This window comes from Epinephelus moara, chromosome 13 (genome assembly GCF_006386435.1).
Source record: "Epinephelus moara isolate mb chromosome 13, YSFRI_EMoa_1.0, whole genome shotgun sequence".
In the NCBI taxonomy this organism is placed as follows: Eukaryota; Metazoa; Chordata; class Actinopteri; order Perciformes; family Serranidae; genus Epinephelus; species Epinephelus moara.
The window spans coordinates 294,150-312,189 of record NC_065518.1 but is presented as its reverse complement, the minus strand read 5'-3'; the positions used below and the strand labels follow the sequence as shown (position 1 = coordinate 312,189).

At 42.5% G+C, this 18,040-nt stretch overlaps 1 protein-coding gene across 2 annotated transcripts in view; it reads right to left on the bottom strand.

Annotated features, from left to right (window-relative positions):
• The window catches only part of srcap (Snf2-related CREBBP activator protein), a 40,441-nt gene that overhangs the window by 15,842 nt on the left and 6,559 nt on the right, over window positions 1-18,040 (bottom strand). For both annotated transcript variants that reach the window (XM_050059899.1, XM_050059901.1), the window contains exons 4-15: window positions 15,156-15,422; window positions 11,281-11,466; window positions 11,008-11,148; window positions 9,558-9,762; window positions 7,121-7,290; window positions 6,541-6,634; window positions 6,292-6,381; window positions 4,614-4,787; window positions 4,283-4,509; window positions 3,939-4,116; window positions 569-705; window positions 185-354 (exon numbers count right to left, since the gene is read on the bottom strand). In XM_050059899.1, the coding sequence (XP_049915856.1) occupies window positions 185-354; window positions 569-705; window positions 3,939-4,116; window positions 4,283-4,509; window positions 4,614-4,787; window positions 6,292-6,381; window positions 6,541-6,634; window positions 7,121-7,290; window positions 9,558-9,762; window positions 11,008-11,148; window positions 11,281-11,466; window positions 15,156-15,422 (2,039 nt within the window). The remainder of the gene's footprint in view (window positions 1-184; window positions 355-568; window positions 706-3,938; window positions 4,117-4,282; window positions 4,510-4,613; window positions 4,788-6,291; window positions 6,382-6,540; window positions 6,635-7,120; window positions 7,291-9,557; window positions 9,763-11,007; window positions 11,149-11,280; window positions 11,467-15,155; window positions 15,423-18,040) is intronic.

Genomic DNA, 18,040 nt, shown 5'->3' with positions numbered 1-18,040 from the left:
TAAAGGGGTTTTTTTGGGGAGTTTTTCCTGATCCGCTGTGAGGGTCATAAGGACAGAGGGATGTCGTATGCTGTAAAGCCCTGTGAGGCAAATTGTGATTTGTGATATTGGGCTTTATAAATAAAATTGATTGATTGATTGATTGATATACTTCTGAGAATATAAAAAACGCAGCTGTGCTGACCTGTTGAAGTTCAGCAGACTCTGCCAGCGTTGGGACTTGAAGTTCTTGATGTTTTGTGCCTCGTCTAGAATCAGGTACCGCCAAGACTTACGTCGGAAGGCCTGGTGATCCTGCAGTACCAGCTTGTACGAAGTGATGCAAACGTGGAAAGCATTAGGCTTCGTCCAACCCTGGGGGGAAAAAGTACGGTTAAATTCGTGTTTTTCAGAAAACCAACTGAGCCATGACAGAGACGTGTAGTGGAAGGAAAAGCAAGTCATTAGGCGCTTAAAGCAGGAAAATCACAATTCTTCACCAAAAAGTGTTAATTGGAGGAAAAAACTAGTGAGATCACACCTGTGCTAAATATAATTAGGTTTGAATTGAAGACAGTGAACTCATTACCTGTCTCTTTAGCTTCCTCTCCTTCTGGCTGCCAAAGTAAGTGAGGATTTTAAACCCAGGACACCAGCGTTTGAGCTCCATCTCCCAGTTTAACATCACACTGGTGGGCACGATGATGAGGTGAGGGCCCCAGTTACCTGAACAGGTCCAATGACAAAATATATCAATGCTCTGACGTAAAAGAGGAAACATCTCACTGCTTCAAGAACTGTTTATGTCGGGGCTTTCACTCCTTATGGACATATTAATACACACGTGTGTGTGTACTTTGCATTTTTATCTTTTAATCATTATTATCTATTTCGATTAGAGACGCGATGATTGATCTGCCAAATATCTGGATCAGTTGTCTGGTTGTTTTCACATTGTTGACTTCCATCAACCTATCAGCAAATCAGATGACACTGAATTGAACTGAATTGAATTTGACTTTTATCGTCCCCAAAGGGAAATTTTTCGTCACAGCAATGTACTTGTTTGACACAACAACAACCATAACAACAACAACAACAGCAGCAACAACAGCGACGAGTGCGACGTCCCGACAACCCAACAATAAAACTGAACCATAAATAGACACAGCAGGAATAACACTACGACACACACACAGGTATTACACTCAACAGGGTCTGCTGTTAAGGGCCGTGATAACTGAGGGGATCAGGCTTCTTCCAAAGCGGGCCCTCCTGCACCTCAGAGTCCTGTACCTCAGAGTCCTGCACCTTCGCCCTGAGGGCAATGGGGCTAAGTGCTCATTGAGTGGGTGTGTGGCGTCCTGTTCTGTTGCAGCTGAGATGTGTGTAATGGCCCTGTTGTTGGGTTCAGTGAGGTTGGGTGTGGGGAGACCTGTTATATTTGCAGCAGTGTTGGTTACTTTGGAAAGCTTGGTCCGGTTCTTGACAGACAGTATGTTGAGAAAGCAAAAATGGAACAGCACAACAGAACTGGCTGAATGATGCTCTGGTACAGTAGCAGCAGTAGATGTGGAGCAACATAAAGACCTTTGAGTTTGCGGATGATTGACAGTCTTTGGTGGCTTCTTTTAATGTCCATGATGTGCTGATCAAAGGTGAGTGTAGAGGAACAGCCTCTCTGGACTTCCCTTGAACCAGTATTATCAATGAGCAAGACCCACCAGACCACCGGGGGGTCAAATGTTTAGGACTCACCCTGGTATCACCCCGACTGGACAACAACTTCTTTCAGCCATCCTGAGGCTAAAAGGAGGTAAAAAGTCACTTGGGATCCCTCAAGTTTCAGATGCCATCTTAAAGTATCCAGCCTTGGGGCAAAACGCGGTGATGAACGACCCACTAGTTGTCGTGAAACAACGCTTCTTTTTTTTCCCCACCACATCCTGTCCCTTCCTGTCACCCCAGGAAATCACGCCCTCCCCTCTTACCAAATGTTTCTGTGTGACAAAACTGAAATGTCTGTTGGAAGTGAAATTATACATTTTATCCATATTATGCGTTTGAAGTTGTAGAAATATAATTGGGATTCATTAATCAACTTGTTTGCAAGAATATGTGCTTCCTCATTTTGTTTTTCATTATATGTTGCCACTATAGGTTGTTTTCAATTGTAACCAATTTTGACCATAATGAGAAGAGTATGTGCCTATCNATATATATATATATATGTGATATGGAATAATAAGAAGCATTAAGTTTCTTTTGAAATAAAGTAATCAGCCTGTTTTACAACTAAGAAGACCGCCTTATCGGGGTGTCGGTGGCTTAGTGGTAGAGCAGGCGCCCCATGTACAAGGCTGTTGCCACAGCGGCCCGGGTTCGACTCCAGCCTGTGGCCCTTTGCTGCATGTCTCTCCCTCTCTCTCTCCCATTTCACACTTCACTATCCTATCAATTAAAGGCAAAAAATACCCATAAAAATATCTTAAAAAAAAAAAAAGAAGACCGCCTTATCAGACCCGCCCACTTTGGCCGGTTAAAAACACGTGTGATCTGGTGCGCTCGTTCGCTTGCTGCTCCTCTCTGGTGTGTGTCTCTTGTTTTCCTCTTGTTTCATGAGTGTGCTGTCTAATGTTACTCCGATGGCCGATGTTATTCTGTTGTGTCATATCAATTTAACGCAGGATAAAAAGCAGGGCTCAACAATAAACCATGTCTTGTTGTCCCAAAGACATCAGAGGACGTCTTTGGGACAAACGAAGATCGTCAGGATGAAAGAACGTAGTAAATTCAGTTTTGATATTTCAGGAGACGCAACCTGTTTTTCCCCGATAATGCTACTTACAACAAATCAGTGTTGACGTCTGCAGGAGAAGAGCTAGTTATCGTTAGCTGTTAGCGGTCGCTAACAAAGGTCGCACTGAGATACATTATGATCTGCTACATGAAGGTAAATTGGTTCATTATCAGGATGTGTTCAGATGTTATAATGTCAAATGTAGTTTTTGCAAGAAACTTTATAACTAAATAAATAAATAAATAAATAAAGTTTTTTGAAGGAGGAATGTGTCGATGTTTTCACAGCAATATAAAACAGATACTTATGATGCATTTATATTTGTGGTCATTCAAAGATCGTGTAATGAAAGCTGAATGATTGATTTGTTTGTTTTGCTGACACAAAGGGGGAATAAATAACAACAAAAACAAAATGTGTATCCGTTGTGTGTTTTATGTGTTGTTGTTTGGCTGCTGTCTGGGCCGGGTCTCCTGTGTGAAACAGATCGGACTTTCCTGGTTAAATATGAGTTAAATAAAAGAATAAAATACATAAAAATAAACAACAACATTAAAAAAACAGTATCAGCTATCGGCCAACTTGATGTGATAAACATCAGTATTATATTTATATTTTTATATAATTTTAAATGTATTTATACGTGTGCATGTTTGTGTGTGTGTTTATTAATTTGCTTTTTTATTTTAATTAATGTTTTCTTTTGTTACAGGTTCGGTTTACTGTCAGTATTATTTTATATATCACTATTTTACTTTATTAGGTATTTAAGTTTATGTATAATGTGTTTATATTTTTAATTCCATACGACAGATTAAGCGTGACGGGGGAGAGACAGAGGGGGTGACACGCAGCAGAGGGTTCAATTCCAACCTGCGGCTGCTGCAGCGAGGACACTGCCTTTGTACGTGGGACACTGGCTCTTCCCACTGAGCGACTGGGCGCCCCCATGTCGTTATACTTAACCTTTTTTTCTGTCTGTATCAGTACACACGTGTATTTTTCCTTTTTGCCTATTTAAAATTTCTCTCACATGTTGCAATTGTGCCGTAATCGAGCATCTTATAACAAAACAAATCTGTGCACAAAATGAAAGAGGGAACATCAGAGTTTAATAACGGTATAAAAATATCAAAAGCATGAGGAGTGGGTTTGTTACCTTTCTCACAGGCAAGGTGAGCCAGCAGAGCGATAGTCTGGATGGTTTTTCCCAAACCCATCTCATCAGCCAGAATGCCATTCAGCTTTTTCTCGTACATGGTGACCAGCCAGTCGAGTCCAATGTGCTGGTATTCTCGTAACGTGCCATGAAGCAGGAATGGGATGGGGGTCTTCACCTTTTGTTGGAGAGAAGATGAGAAAATGATGGTTCAGAGGTGCCGAGGACACAAAGACTAACCTGAGTCTTTCTTCTTAGACTATTTCTGAGGGTCTCCTCCGCTCTGAGATTTTCTCGTGTCCCTAACAAAGAACAGAATCTTGGTGTGAATATTCATGACTGACCTTTGTGGTGGCCAACGTGTAGCCTTTAGGCTGCAGGCTCTCTGCAGTCGCAGCAATGTGGCTGATCTCTTTCTTTGGCCGTGAGCTAGCAGAGGGTGGGCTGTTGTCTCCCTCCTTCAGCAAGACCTCCATCCCTTCATCTCCACAGCCATCATCATCATCATCTTCCTCACTCTCCTCTTCATCCTTCTCACTGTCATCATCCTCTGCACTGTCTCCTGGAGAATCTGATTTTGCAGAAGGAAATATAAATGTTGCGACACCTCCAGAGTGGGCGCAGATAAACAATTTACATGAGATTATTTTGATCCCCTGCAGGTTGTTTTCCTACCTGAGGAGGAAGTGTTGCTTTCCACATCACTCTCATCTTCCTCAGTCTCCTCCTCCTCATCCCCAGACACCTCCGAATCAGAGCTTTCTTTGGAGCCAGATGCAGATGGTGCCTCAAAGTCTGAGGCGTACGCTCCTTTGTACTTCTCCAGCAGCTCCTCAACAGTCATATCACCTACAAGGGGAGCGGAGACATGATGTCAGGGTGGATGTTTACTGCTCCCGTTTTTAAACAGGTCACGGCATCAAGAGAACGGGATGTACACAACACACAGCTACATTAAAACAGCAATCAAAAGGACAGGCACGGATCAGTTATTAAACTTAGATTTAGTAACTTGAGGTTTTATTTGTCTCCCCTAAATTAACTTATGCTTATGGGGCTTAAAATAATCAGAAAATGTCGACTCTATACGTCGTAAAAAATGCACAAAGATCGGACTGTGGATTAATTTTACCAAAACGACAGAGGACAGAATAATTAAGGTTTTTATGTGAAATAAGTCTCATAGTTCATTGTGGGAAAAGGAGCTTTATTCAGTTTTTGTGGAGGTTGAAGATGCAGGAATAGTTTGTGTTGGAATGTTAAGTCTCTTCCCACACGTTATAAAGAAAACACAACTAATACTAATGTATTTAACATTAACGTTAGACAAACACAGTTTCACCTCCTCCAGTGCAGCTTGTGCTAGGCTGACATCAAGAAGGCTAGCATTAGCATTAAAGGGTTATTATCTTTTATTCTATTTCATTTCTTCATTTCCCTTATCTTATTACCATTATCATGTGTCAGATGTTCGATTCAAATATTGATTCTATCATTATCACTTGGAGTAAGGGTGGGAGGGAAACATGGATATCAGGTGGAGATTAGAATTAACAGCATGGGTTCAGTTCATGTTCTCAGTGTTGTAGGTTCTGAGTACCAACCAGAGACCAGCTCACACTGACATCTTTAATATGTCATTGTATACGCCCAGAAATCTGGTCAAAGAAATCAACAAAAAGATTTGTGAAAGCATTAAAGGACAGATTTTAGACAAGTGGCCGAACACGTTTGAGCCTCAGTCGAACCCAGACTCAGATGAGGAGTCACAGACATATCAGAATGGTTAGTCTAGTTCAGGGGTGTCAAACACACGGCCAGGGGACACAACCACCCACCAAAGGGTCCAATCCAGCCCACTGGACGACCCTGCACACCTAATAGTAATGCACCTGTGAAGGCTGAGAGGTTTCAGGAGCCAGTTAAACATGAAGCAGCTTTCTTCATGTAAAAAGCTGCTCATCTTGTCAAAGTCAACACTGAGGACATATATGCATCTGAATGATTTCTTACATCTTGTTTATCTAGAAGCCAAAAATACTGTGTTCAGATCAGGCTTGAAACAGACGCTGAGGTCTACTGTGTGTGTTGACTCCAGATGTCAGATGATCAAAAGATTAAGTGGTTGTTTAATTTTGATGTTTATTAAGTTTAACTTAACTTAAATTAACTATTTAATCAGGATCAGTTCAAATATTTTTGGAGGTGATTTGAAGTCGCTAATTCCTCTTTATGAATAATCATTATTAGAAGCAGCTCTTCAGCCGAGGGGAAAGCACTTCACACAACTTCACAGCAATACAAGAGGCTTCTCAGCACCAGCGATGACACTTTCCATTTTATTCATAAATACCTTCTCTGGCCAAATCATCCAGCTCCTCTGTGTGATCCACGTTTCCCTCGACCTTCTCCTGGGCAGCGATGGTGTCCTCCTCATCCTCGGCTGAACATGGGAAGAGGGAGGAAACAAATATGACATCACTTAACTTGAATTAAAAGACAGAAAATAATCTCAAGTTATTCAGTGCAATATTTTTGACCCTTTTCCCAAGATATGTTCAAGTATGTACAACTTCAGTATCTTATCCTGACAGCGCCTTACCATCCTCTTCGTTGGCTGTGAATTCGCCATCTTCCTCTTCCTCCTCCACCGATGAGGAGGTTTCATCAGAGCATTCTTCATCTGAGCCCGACTCCTGTGTAATCCAATGATTCGGTGATTAAAAGACATGCAAACATTTGGGATCTGGATCAGAAGAACTCATCGAGTTATTTGTATTCTTAAAACATAAATAAATAAATAAATAATCAGTTTTGGTGCATCCCCACTAACAAACACGTACAACAGCTGTGGTGATAATTTTAATGTTGTCCTTTGTTTTTTTACCCACAAATATATGGCTTCAAACTGGTTTCAACACCTGCGTGATATGTTGCATCAAATCTGTTAAAATGCTTAAAAACCAAACACAGAATATTCCTTTATGATCCCGGCAGGTTTGAAATTAGATTATTGGTATCTGTGTTTCAATGTGATGATCAGCATGTGAATGGCGAGAACATTAACCCTATAACTGTATGTATGTAAGTGCGATTAAGAGCTTGTGACAACAGCATCACTTCAAACTGTGGTTTCTCTCCTTTTAGACAACAGTCCCAGTCCCATCAGGTTTGTGACGTACCGTTGGCAGTTTGAGGGTGCTGAGTAACTGGTCGAGGGGCAGCAAGCCCTCCTCCTTCAGCAGTTCAATCTCCCTCCGATGGCTCTCAGCATCATTGCCCTCCTGTTGCTCCTCCACCTCTATGGTCTCCTCATCGTCCTCCTCCTCACATGGAGGCTCAAAGTCTCTGTCTGCATCAAGGAAAGAAAATAGTTTTGTACTGATAAATACTTGTTTTTCAGACCACTGTACATAGTTGTAAGGAAATAAAAAAACATATCTAATCTATCAATAATCGTTGCAGGTGCACGTCACAAAGCATCAAACTGGAGACGCTTTAATTCAGAGGCAGAAGACCCCCAGCAAATCTATCTGAGATTACCCTGACACACACACACACACACACACACACACACACAGTTTGAATTTTGAGGACAAAAGGAAAACATTACCAATTCTGTATGGTGTTAACAGAGATGTAATGTAACAGGTGTAACACTGCTGACAAGGGCTGATCAGTAAAGTAATAATATTACTTTAGAAAAGAGTAATGAGTTCTAAGTTACATGTTTTGAGTAATGAACCCAACACTGGTGGGCACGTCCAACAACACATCCAACATGCTAACAGCATCAACCAGAGGTGCCGATCACCAGGATCATGAATCTTTGGGTGCTTTGAATCTTAAAATATATCCAAAGTGGAACTAACTGAGAAACACCTCCAAATGCACAAATTATAGGTATTTTGGTATTTTTAATTGTATATGATGAGTTGCTCCTGTTTCACAGCCTGTTTCAACAGTGTACGGCCCTGATCACACAGAAAGGAGGCGCGCTGCACTGCCTTGTTTTAACCTGAATGCCTCTAGTGAAAAAAGACACTTACTGCGCCTTTTTATTGTTGCCAGGCAACCATGGACTCATCTTGTTATTCTAACCTTCCTGTGAAATCAATCTACCCTTTATTTATTGTATGTATCCTGCAGTAATCAGTGTGTAGCTGCTGCCATGTTGAGGCAGAGGGTACTGTCTGTAGCTCTGGTTGAGGGTGAGAGGCTGTCAGCAGATAAACAGAGATCTGTGTGGGTACATGAGACCCTAAAAAAGAGGCTGGATCATGGGGAGTACCACCAGTTGGTCCAGGAGCTTCTCCTCCATCATGGACGTTTACAGGCAGATTTTAGGATGACTCAGGGGCAGTTTGACAACCTGCTGTCTATCATCAGGCCGTATAGCTCTGGGTATCCAGCAACCACTACCACCAGTTTCTCCTCCATTGTTTACCAACTGTAAACTTGTTGTCGTGACCACCACAGAAGCCCCGCCTCTCAGATCATCCCATTGGACAATGATGGGGAAAAGATGAGATGGGATGTTTTTCTGTTCTGAGTTTAAGTTTTTCCAACTCAAGGAGTTCAGAGTGCTCTGGCTAAAACACCAGGCGCCTAGAGCGCAGAAACACAAGACACGTCTCAACGCAGAAACCACGAGCAAAAAGCTTCATTCTCATTTAAAAAAGAAAATTACAAAAAGGTGCCTCCAGCTGCTGAAACACTTTGTGTGTGATCAGGGCCAAGTACAAACACGTTTGAAATGTCTCTTGTTTTTATAATGAAAATAATTCACCAAAGACGTCAGTGGACAAAATGTTCCCTCAGTCAGTCCCCAGCAAGAGGAAATACATAAATAAAAAAAGTATCTTAACACATTTTATTTCACTGTACTGAACGTGCATCGAACTGCAGCTCCTGTGTGCTGTTACACCTCTCGTCCTCACAGCCTCAGGCAGAGGTTTAGCTCCTACACAGCCTGTTTTAGAGGAAATTTCAGTCTGGGTGTCAATGACAGAGATTCTTGATGGCTTAGCAGATTGTCATGGCACTTTATCACCACTAAAACACTGTCAGATAATAAAATCAAAGTGAGACTGGACTCCTGACTCACAGACATGAACCACTGCCAAGTCTGTCCTTCGTCTCACTGAAACCAAAGTCACCTCCGTGCTTTAGGAATCAACTGCCATTGATAACATGGCCAGCAGACTAGTCTGACAGGTTTGACAAGTCTCAAGCCTGGCGGTTGCCAAGCAGCGCTCGCTACAGTACCGTGAAAATGTTGTGCCAAGAAACGTTTTACTGTGCTGACAAATATTAGACTCAACGTCGTCTGAGTGAAGACGTGTTTGAGCCCAGGTAGTCAGACATGCAAGAACATGGCTGATTCTCTCTGAGATGCATAACCTTGAACATGAAGAAGAGCTTTTGTCTCCATGAAACATTTTACCTCTGTGGACGCTGAGGAAGATTCAATCATTGGTGTGTAGCTATGACAACGTCCCCGTCTGAGCCAATGATTCAGCTCTGAAAGCTGTGTCAGTACAGTACAGTACAACACAGAGACAGTAAGCTCTGTTTGTGATGAGGTGGAGGATGGATGTAAAAAAAACTGCTTCTCACCATCCTCATCGACGGGAGCTGGCACAGATTTCTGTGGAGTCTGTGGGACAGGTTCAGGTTCAGCTTCAACAGGTCTGGTGGGTGCGAGTGACTTGCTGAGGAGGTCCGAGTATTTCTCCGTCTGGCCGACAATGAAGTCCAGCTGAAGGTCCAAGGCCTTCTTCCTCTTCTCCTCCAGTCTGGACTGCTGCTTGTACTGCACCACCTGTACGGACACAAGTGAAGACACCAACACTCTGAACACAGGGCTGCACAATGATGGCCAAAATGATAACCAGGACAGGTTTTAGGGACAATATTTTTATTGCTCTTTCACATTTAAATCAAAGGAGCACTGTTTTCACTTTCATGCTGTGCTACAGTCCTACTAATGTACAAAGCTCAGCATCAAAATGAAACTGGCTCTTAAACATGGTACATCTCCTGGACACAGCACTGCGTTCACCTTGTGCTCCACTAACCCTAAACCCACGCTGACACAGGGAGAACATGCAAACTCTACACAGAAGGGCTCCCCCACCCTGGGCTTTGAACCAGGAGCTCTCTGGCTGTGAGGCGACAGTGCTAACCACTGTACCACCATGCCATCCAATTTATTTCAGCGTGAAATGTAAAAACACACAAGGTTACTCTGCTGCTTCGTTTTGCCTCTGGTACACAGACTGTACTCATAGTTTCTACCTGTTGGAGGGCCGCAGAGCCGCAGAGCCGCACGTTACAGAGAAAATATTAACAGCTGTGTAAAAATAACACTGAGGAGTGCGATGTCTGTGTGGGCAAGTGCAGCTTCTGTGGTCCCTGTAGTTGGGGTGATTATAATGGATAAGTACTGCTGTGGTGCCGTGTCTGAGTCCCATATATTTTGGCCATAAGGTAGCATTAGCATTAGCATTAGCATTAGCATTAGCATTCTTGACTGTCATGCATCATCGTACGGCAGTTTGTGCTGTTTTTTTCAGATGCTTAAACAAGTTAGTTGTGTTGCTTTGCGATGCGGACACACAAGTCTCGTGCACTCGAAATCCAAAATACTTCCAAACAGTGCGCCAGCTGTCAAATTAATGTAGGAAGCGCTTGATTTGATATTAAGCAGAGTTTTTTATGAACGAAACAGAGCATGCATTTTAAACGCAAAAATATCGCAGTCGATCTTGTTCATCCAAATGTGGGAAACTAAAACTGTGATTGAGATTAATATTCACTTAAAGGTGAATTCCAAACACTGACAGAAGCTAAACTGAAGCCTCAATGACAAATATTAGACTAAATAAACTGTTGGTAATTTCACTTGTTGAGTGGGTCTCTGTGTGAGCTCTATGGTCTGAAAAGAAGAGTGCATTTTATTTCTGTAATAAAAACAATCAAACACGGGCCGTGATCCTTTCAAACTCCACTGCTGAGCAGCGAAGCAGAATGTTTTGTTTGCTTGGTTTCTGTGAATCATCTGTACCTTCTCCACGCTGCTCCAGAAAGCCCGGACCTCCTTTGCGATAGAAGAGGCAACTCTCCTGATCTTAGCGTGCTCGTCTCTCTTGGCCTTTTCTTCTTTTTGCCTCAGTTCCTCGTGATGTCTCATCACCATCCGTACCACCTAATAACACATCAACACAACACATATACACATCATCAGAAATACAGTCCATGTAATGCTTCAAGCAACATAGTGAAATGAAAATACACATTTAAAGGCATGAAAACACCCTGTGACATAGACTCAACCTACCTTCCTAGCCACCCCTCTCTTCCACCTTCGCTCCTGAGCAAAGTCAGCAGAGAGCCACTGCATCTCTTCGCACAGGTAGTCCCAGTGAACTTTGGGTCTTGGCGGCTCTGTCAGGCGGGTTAGACGCTTCATTGACCAAAAGCCCTCTCGCTTCAGTGCCTGGGTCCGATGCTCGATGTCTGCTTCCTACAAGGACACACAATGACCAAAGAAACCCTCTCAGTAAATCCTGCCAACACAACAAGGAGGGTCAGGAGTGTGTGATGTACAGCATGCACACACCAGAGTTATCTTGTAGTTCATCTTCAAAAAGGTGTCTGGGCACATTTTGGATTTTATGACTTAAAGGGTGAGTCCACATATTTTTGTTTGTTTGTGAAGGTTTTTATATCACTCTGTAGCTTCCCTGTGATTCTACTCTGTAATTCTACTTTTGTGTTCAAATGTGAACATTTAAAATTTGGTCAAATCAGTTTTGTTTTAGCATTAGAATGCTGTTTTCTCAAACGAGTCGATGAAGATTCTCAGGTCATGGTTATCAAATGTGTTATATCATAGGCAACTGGACTTGCTTGCGTTTCTTGAAGACGTTTTACTTCTCATCCAAGAGGCTTCTTCAGTTTGTTCAGTTCAGATGAGGTGAAACATCTTCAAGAAACGCAAGCGTGTCCAGTTGCCTACGACACAGCACTCATGATCCCTTCTGCAAACATTTTCCCGTGTGTTTGCATGACGACATTGCTACATACAAACCCTCGAGACTGAACCAAGTCTTCTTTGACAAGTGCGTGTTATCGATCTTTCAGGTTAGCTTCTCTAACCCCCTAACTAGCACGGAAGCTGAGCAATGTACTGCTGAGGAAGGCACATATGTTCGGACCAACAAGTCCCACAATAACACAAACAAAGTAAACAATCAAGGCGACTCCAGCGTTCGATGAGGTAAAATTACTGAGTCTGGTGGTTTTTAAGAAGACGCGATATAACAGCTCCAGTTGCCTGTCTTCAGTTGGGCTGTCTGACTGCGAGGCCAAACGGTAAAAATATAACACTGGCTATGGATAAGTACCTCATACAAACCCAGACTAACCCTTTCAGTAATTATTATTATCATCATCAGCACTCTAACCTTCATCACTGCTGTCTGCTCACGGCTGAGTGGGCGTTTCCATTTGAAAAACCCAGAAAAGATCATAGGTGGACGCGAACTTTAATAACTGACTTTGAAAGGAGAAGTACTTTTGAATTCTTCATCACACAGAGAGTAACTTGAGCAGAGTGGAGCACCAAACTCCTGCAACACTTTACAGAACCTCAACAGTCCATAGTCTGTTTAATGTCACCTTCAATGTGCACCTGTGCAGCGACTTTCCCTAGCTGTACTGTTGCAGCAGAGAGAGATATATAGCATTAATACATGTCTCAATCTGATGCAGTTCACTCACTCACAGAGTTTCTCTTCTTCTTCTCTGCGGACTAAAGAGACGAGTGAACGGTTCAGCACTCAGTGAACTGGACTAACAGCCTAAAAATACTGCCCCCCTTTCTATTTATTGAGTCATGGATCAGTTTGAATAGAAAATCAATTCTGAATCAAATCATAAGATTGTAAGGATCAGCACCCGTCTGGACTGCAGGCGCACAGCTGGAGTGAGAGCGGCAGTGTCTTTATGTTGATTATGCACTGCACAGCTCTCCGCTAGAATCCAGCTGGGCACAGGTGAAGTAAAAACATTTAAGTCAAAGGTCCAGGTTGGGTTGAGTTTAGGCTCCTCCCATCATTTTAATTGCCTTTATCTCTCTTGAATTATTTAAAGGTAGATATAAAATAATAATTAACTGATTACAGATCGTTAACATGGGCAGCTGTTGATAAAGAAAATGAGTCCAAAGTTTCATCTGACCCTAATGAGGATTAATCTTAATCAAAGGGTATTGTTATAAGTGTTTTTGAGGACTTGCAGACTTCAGTCATTCGTACTGTGACATGTTCACCATCATCACGTCAAGACTGCGATGGCGAGAGACTGTAAGGCTCTAACAGAGGCTGATACACAGACCTCAAGTCTGCTTCACTCGTCGCTGTGGAAACATTCGAACGACAACTATCTAATTGTTAAAAGACCGTTATTTTCTTTTTCAATCTTTTGTAATGACAGAATTATGTAATTAAAGTAGCACATTAATTTAATAAGTGTGGTGACCTAAGCTTCCGGTGTTGTAGGTATAGAAAGTGAGATGCTGGCTCATTCTGATACTGTGCAGGTGTGCAGCAGTGCAAGTGTGCAGCTGTGCAGGTGTGCGTCTGCCACACAGAAAACCAGGTCAGAAGGTTGTTTGCTTCAATGATGACCACAGAGATGCCACTGGTACGTGTATGTGAACACGTCTGGCACCAGCACAAAAAATAATCATTTACAACTTACCGCAAATTAAGTGTTCATGTAGCACGCGAGCCGCAGTGTTCCACAGGAGGCAAGACCTGCCATTTGTGTACTTTCATTCATTCATCTAGTTTCATTTGTGAGAGGGCGCTGTGTGTAGATACAGTAGAGTGTGCTGTAATTGTTGCAGCACGTGTAATTGTTGTTCTCCTTGCTTTTTGTGCGTGGACAAAATAATATATGCAATTTCTTTCAACTTATAGTTTACTCACTTTCAAATGCAGAAATGTTTGTACACAAGGATCAGAGTATGACTGAATAAACTGGGTTTAACTTCCATTGAAGGACCTTCTTTGGTTGTTTTTCGGCCATTTTTCTCAGCTCTTAGACTGAATCACAATGTTTGTTTACAGAAACTCCCCACATCACACACATCAAAAGAAACGGCACCGAGCAAACACCACCTCAATCGGTTAGTTTATAGCCACGTGAAAAGTGTCCCACCTAAAAAAAGTGGTGATTTTGGTTTAAGTTGCTCGCAAAGCAACACAGTTCACAGAATAAGTACGGCAGAAACGTCAGGTGGGTCAGACCACTGTGTTTAACTTTATGTTTAAATTTTACAGTTATGGCTCAAAATGACAAGCAGATCTTACATTTCTCCACAACTCTACAAATCTATTGCCAGTTGTTTACTCAGAACAGATTGTTGTTGTTGACGTCATGGTGGTTAGTCTATTTATTTGACATCACACTGCACGGCTTGTATAGAGCAGGCTGCCATAATAAAATGCATTTTGATTATGTCTTCTATTTCTTTATCATGATGTGGGCGAGTATTACTTCTGATCGACATGACTGGAGTAACAATCACGTTCATATTAAGTTCCATTTGTTTTTTCAGTCAGCAGTTGGAAAAGCTACAACACAGTGATTCAATCAGCGCAGTCTGGTGAAGTCTGCACCCTGAACGCTCTCTCTGGAAGTCTGAAGAAAGTCAACTTAAGGCCCCTTGTGGACTGGATAACTTGTGAATCTGGACACTTGCAGATTTCCCTTGAATGCACCTGCAAAGTCTGAGAATCTGTGAGTGCAGTGGAGTCCGGATACTTTAAGGTCCTGCTCCAGGATGCTTCAAGTCTCAATTAAAAGCTGTCTTAAATTTGGACTCCCCAAATGCCATATTCAAGCCTTCAGGCACGAAGCAAATAATCTCTGAACTCACAATTATTCTCAGTAAACTGAGGATGTAGTCAAAGAGTGAGAGGCGCTGACAGGTGGCGTGACGTGTCACACACACACACACACACACACACACACACACACACACACACACACACACACACACACACACACACACACCTCAAACCACCTGTGGAATATTAAAAATATCATATTTTCTGATTCACTGAACATCGTTAGTTCTTCTTCGCTCAGGCGGCTGCCTTCCTACAGTCACTTTTTATACACTGTGTCTTCAGTCACACTCACATGTTTAGCCAGCTCTGCCATGTCTGTGTGACGCTCTCCACGGGGTCGCTGAGGGGTGGCCTGATCCGGTGGGGAAGAGGAGGAACTGTAGCCGCCAACAGAGGAAGGAGAAACAAACTTCCCATGAGGACCCCGGAGAGGCGAGGACTTCTCCCGTCGTGGAGTGGACCAATCACTGGTGGGTGAGGGGCCGGGGTAAGACGACGAGGTGGAGGGTGAGACAGGGGAGGAGTTTGCAGTGACCCTGTCTGCTATCCACTGGCGTACCTGAGGGTCAAGGAAGAAGATGAAGAGGACCTTATTTGAAACATGAGCGTAGCGAGGTGAGAGCAGTAAGATTCACTAAGATAAAAGCTACATGCATGAATGAGGTTAGAGCAAGCGTTTACACAAGACTCCAGAATTATGAACTAGCCATCAGTGACTTTCTGTCAGCATTGGTCTCATGCAGGATTACAATCACAACACAGCAGACGTCAAAGGAACGTCTTTTTAAAGTGGAAAAAGACAAGTTTTTTAAGCTGTTAAACTGAATGCTCCAGGTCTCTAGTTTGTGGCTGTAAAGTTTCACGAGGCTGTGATTATCCTAGAGGTCACAATAGGTCATTTTATACAGTGATGTCAATCAATACAATAAAATGGCTGCTAATAGGAGCTAACATCATCACACATGGACGAAACTGGACTCACTGAATACCCAAGAGCCTCGGTTTCCACTCATATCCAAGTTGTGCAGTTCTAAGACTGTTTAGGGGCCCCAGTGTGCAAACATGTTCAAATACAATTGAAAAGAAAACAAATATGCACTGCATACAAAAACTGCATGGGATCAGAGTAAAGTTGGCCCGTCTGTAAAGGGGAGACTCATGGGCACCCATAGATTCACATGTCTTGAGGTGAGAGGTCAAGGGACAGCCATGCCAGTTTGGCCTTTACCAAAATCTAGCCTACACCTAGACTGTTCTTTAGCTCCCTTCCCAACAAGCTAGCATGACGCGGCCGGTCCGCCTGGATTTCCTTAGTTTCATATGATCCAGTCAGGATCTTCACTCTTCAAAACTCAGCCTGCTACAGCGTCTGAAACACACTAATGTCAGTCAAGGATGCAGGCGTCCCTGTGAGTGGAAGAGGTAAACTTTTCATTATCAAGTAAATGTTAACTGCACAATGTAATGGCTACAGAATGATGACACCGTCTGTGTTCAGATGAATTCCCTATAAGCCTTGCTTTCACTTTGTAATCCTGTCTGCCACTGGGTAAAATCTCCCCAGGCTCCATTTACGGCACAAAGAAAGTGTGTCAACTAGTGCACAACCAAAACAGGAAGAGGATAGCGCTTCTGTTTTCCCCGGCAGCGACTGGTAGCTATCAGCGGTTACCAAAAAGGATCAGTGTAAGTTATTTGCAGTTACTATCCCCAGCAGTGGAAATGGTGGCGATGGAACAACCAAAGTGAGCGTGTCTGGTGGTCGTTGCTCGGCTCGGAGGAAAACAGAAAGCGATGTGGTGGTTTTTTGGGTAGCAGCGCCAACAATAACACTACATGTGAACCGTGTTGTCTGTTTCCACTTTAAGTCAAAATGCCCCCCGTCATTAGCAGTGACAGCTCCTGACTAGGAAGTGCTCGTGAACATCCCGGTGAAAGGGAAACTATGTGGGTGTCTGACAGCCACCACTTACCTTTAGGAACAGTGCCTTTCTGTCTGTCCTGCTCTGTCCATGCTGGAAAACACACATGGCTTAGCATGCGGCCAACTTAAGAGAAATAAATCACTAAATAATAGAAACACACGAGTGACATCAACATGGACTACATGCAGAGGGATGTGCACTTGGACAGTAAAGACATGCCAGCGTACCTCAGATGAATTACAGAAGCATTATGACATCACAGTGTGACAACATATGTTTTCAGCCAAGTTAAAATCTTTGTCCGTGGTGATTGACAGCTGTCACACACTATATTTAAGTTAATGTCTCATTATCATGTTTGTATTTTTGTGTATTTTTCCTCTCCTCTAAATCTATTTTCTCTGATGCACAAACTGAAAATATTTATGCATTACAAATTGCAATAAGCATCTTTAAATAAAACCAATATTTACCCCAAATTCATCACAACTACAGAGTGTGGCACATCTCCACAGCCTAAGAGACTGAGTTACGTCGTAAAAACTTGTTCCTCAGACTGCACAGTGCGACCTGACTTTAACTTCAGTGCGGCACTTAATAGATCGTTCACATTAGAAGGTAAAAACACGACAAACAAAGGAACAGCAAGAGAACACATTTTGCTCCCTCCTCGTCACGATGTACCAGATGTCCAGATAGTTTTGGCATTTATCAACATTGTTTTCACTTCAGCTGTGCCCTCATTTCGTTGGAGTCTGACACAACTGCTTTACCTTGGCGTTCAAGGACAAAGCATTTAGTATTATGATGAGGCCCAGAGCTTCAATGTCGGCCTGAACAGAATGTCCTGTTCTCTTTTTACAGGTTTTTAAATCAATCTTCAAATGTCTGTTTTCATATTTTATGAAGACATCACCCAAAAATAAGTGAAAAATCCTCGAACAACGTCCTCAATTTGAACACAGTGAATCAACAGATGAAATGAGTTAAGTGTTGTTTTTAATTAAATGAATTGATGTTATGGCGCTCTTAGATCGCTGCTAGACCACCACGATGACAAAGTGCCCGCCTTTGTGAGGTTCATGAGAGGCTAACATGGACTGTAGCAAAATATTGTGATTTTTGGAAATGATGATGTCCATCTTTTTTTAAATAAATTTTGACTTTTTGACTTTTTATTAGAAATGTTTGGAATACACGTCTCAAAATGTAGAAATACCAGGTTAAAAGATCCAGCGTGCAGGATTTAGGG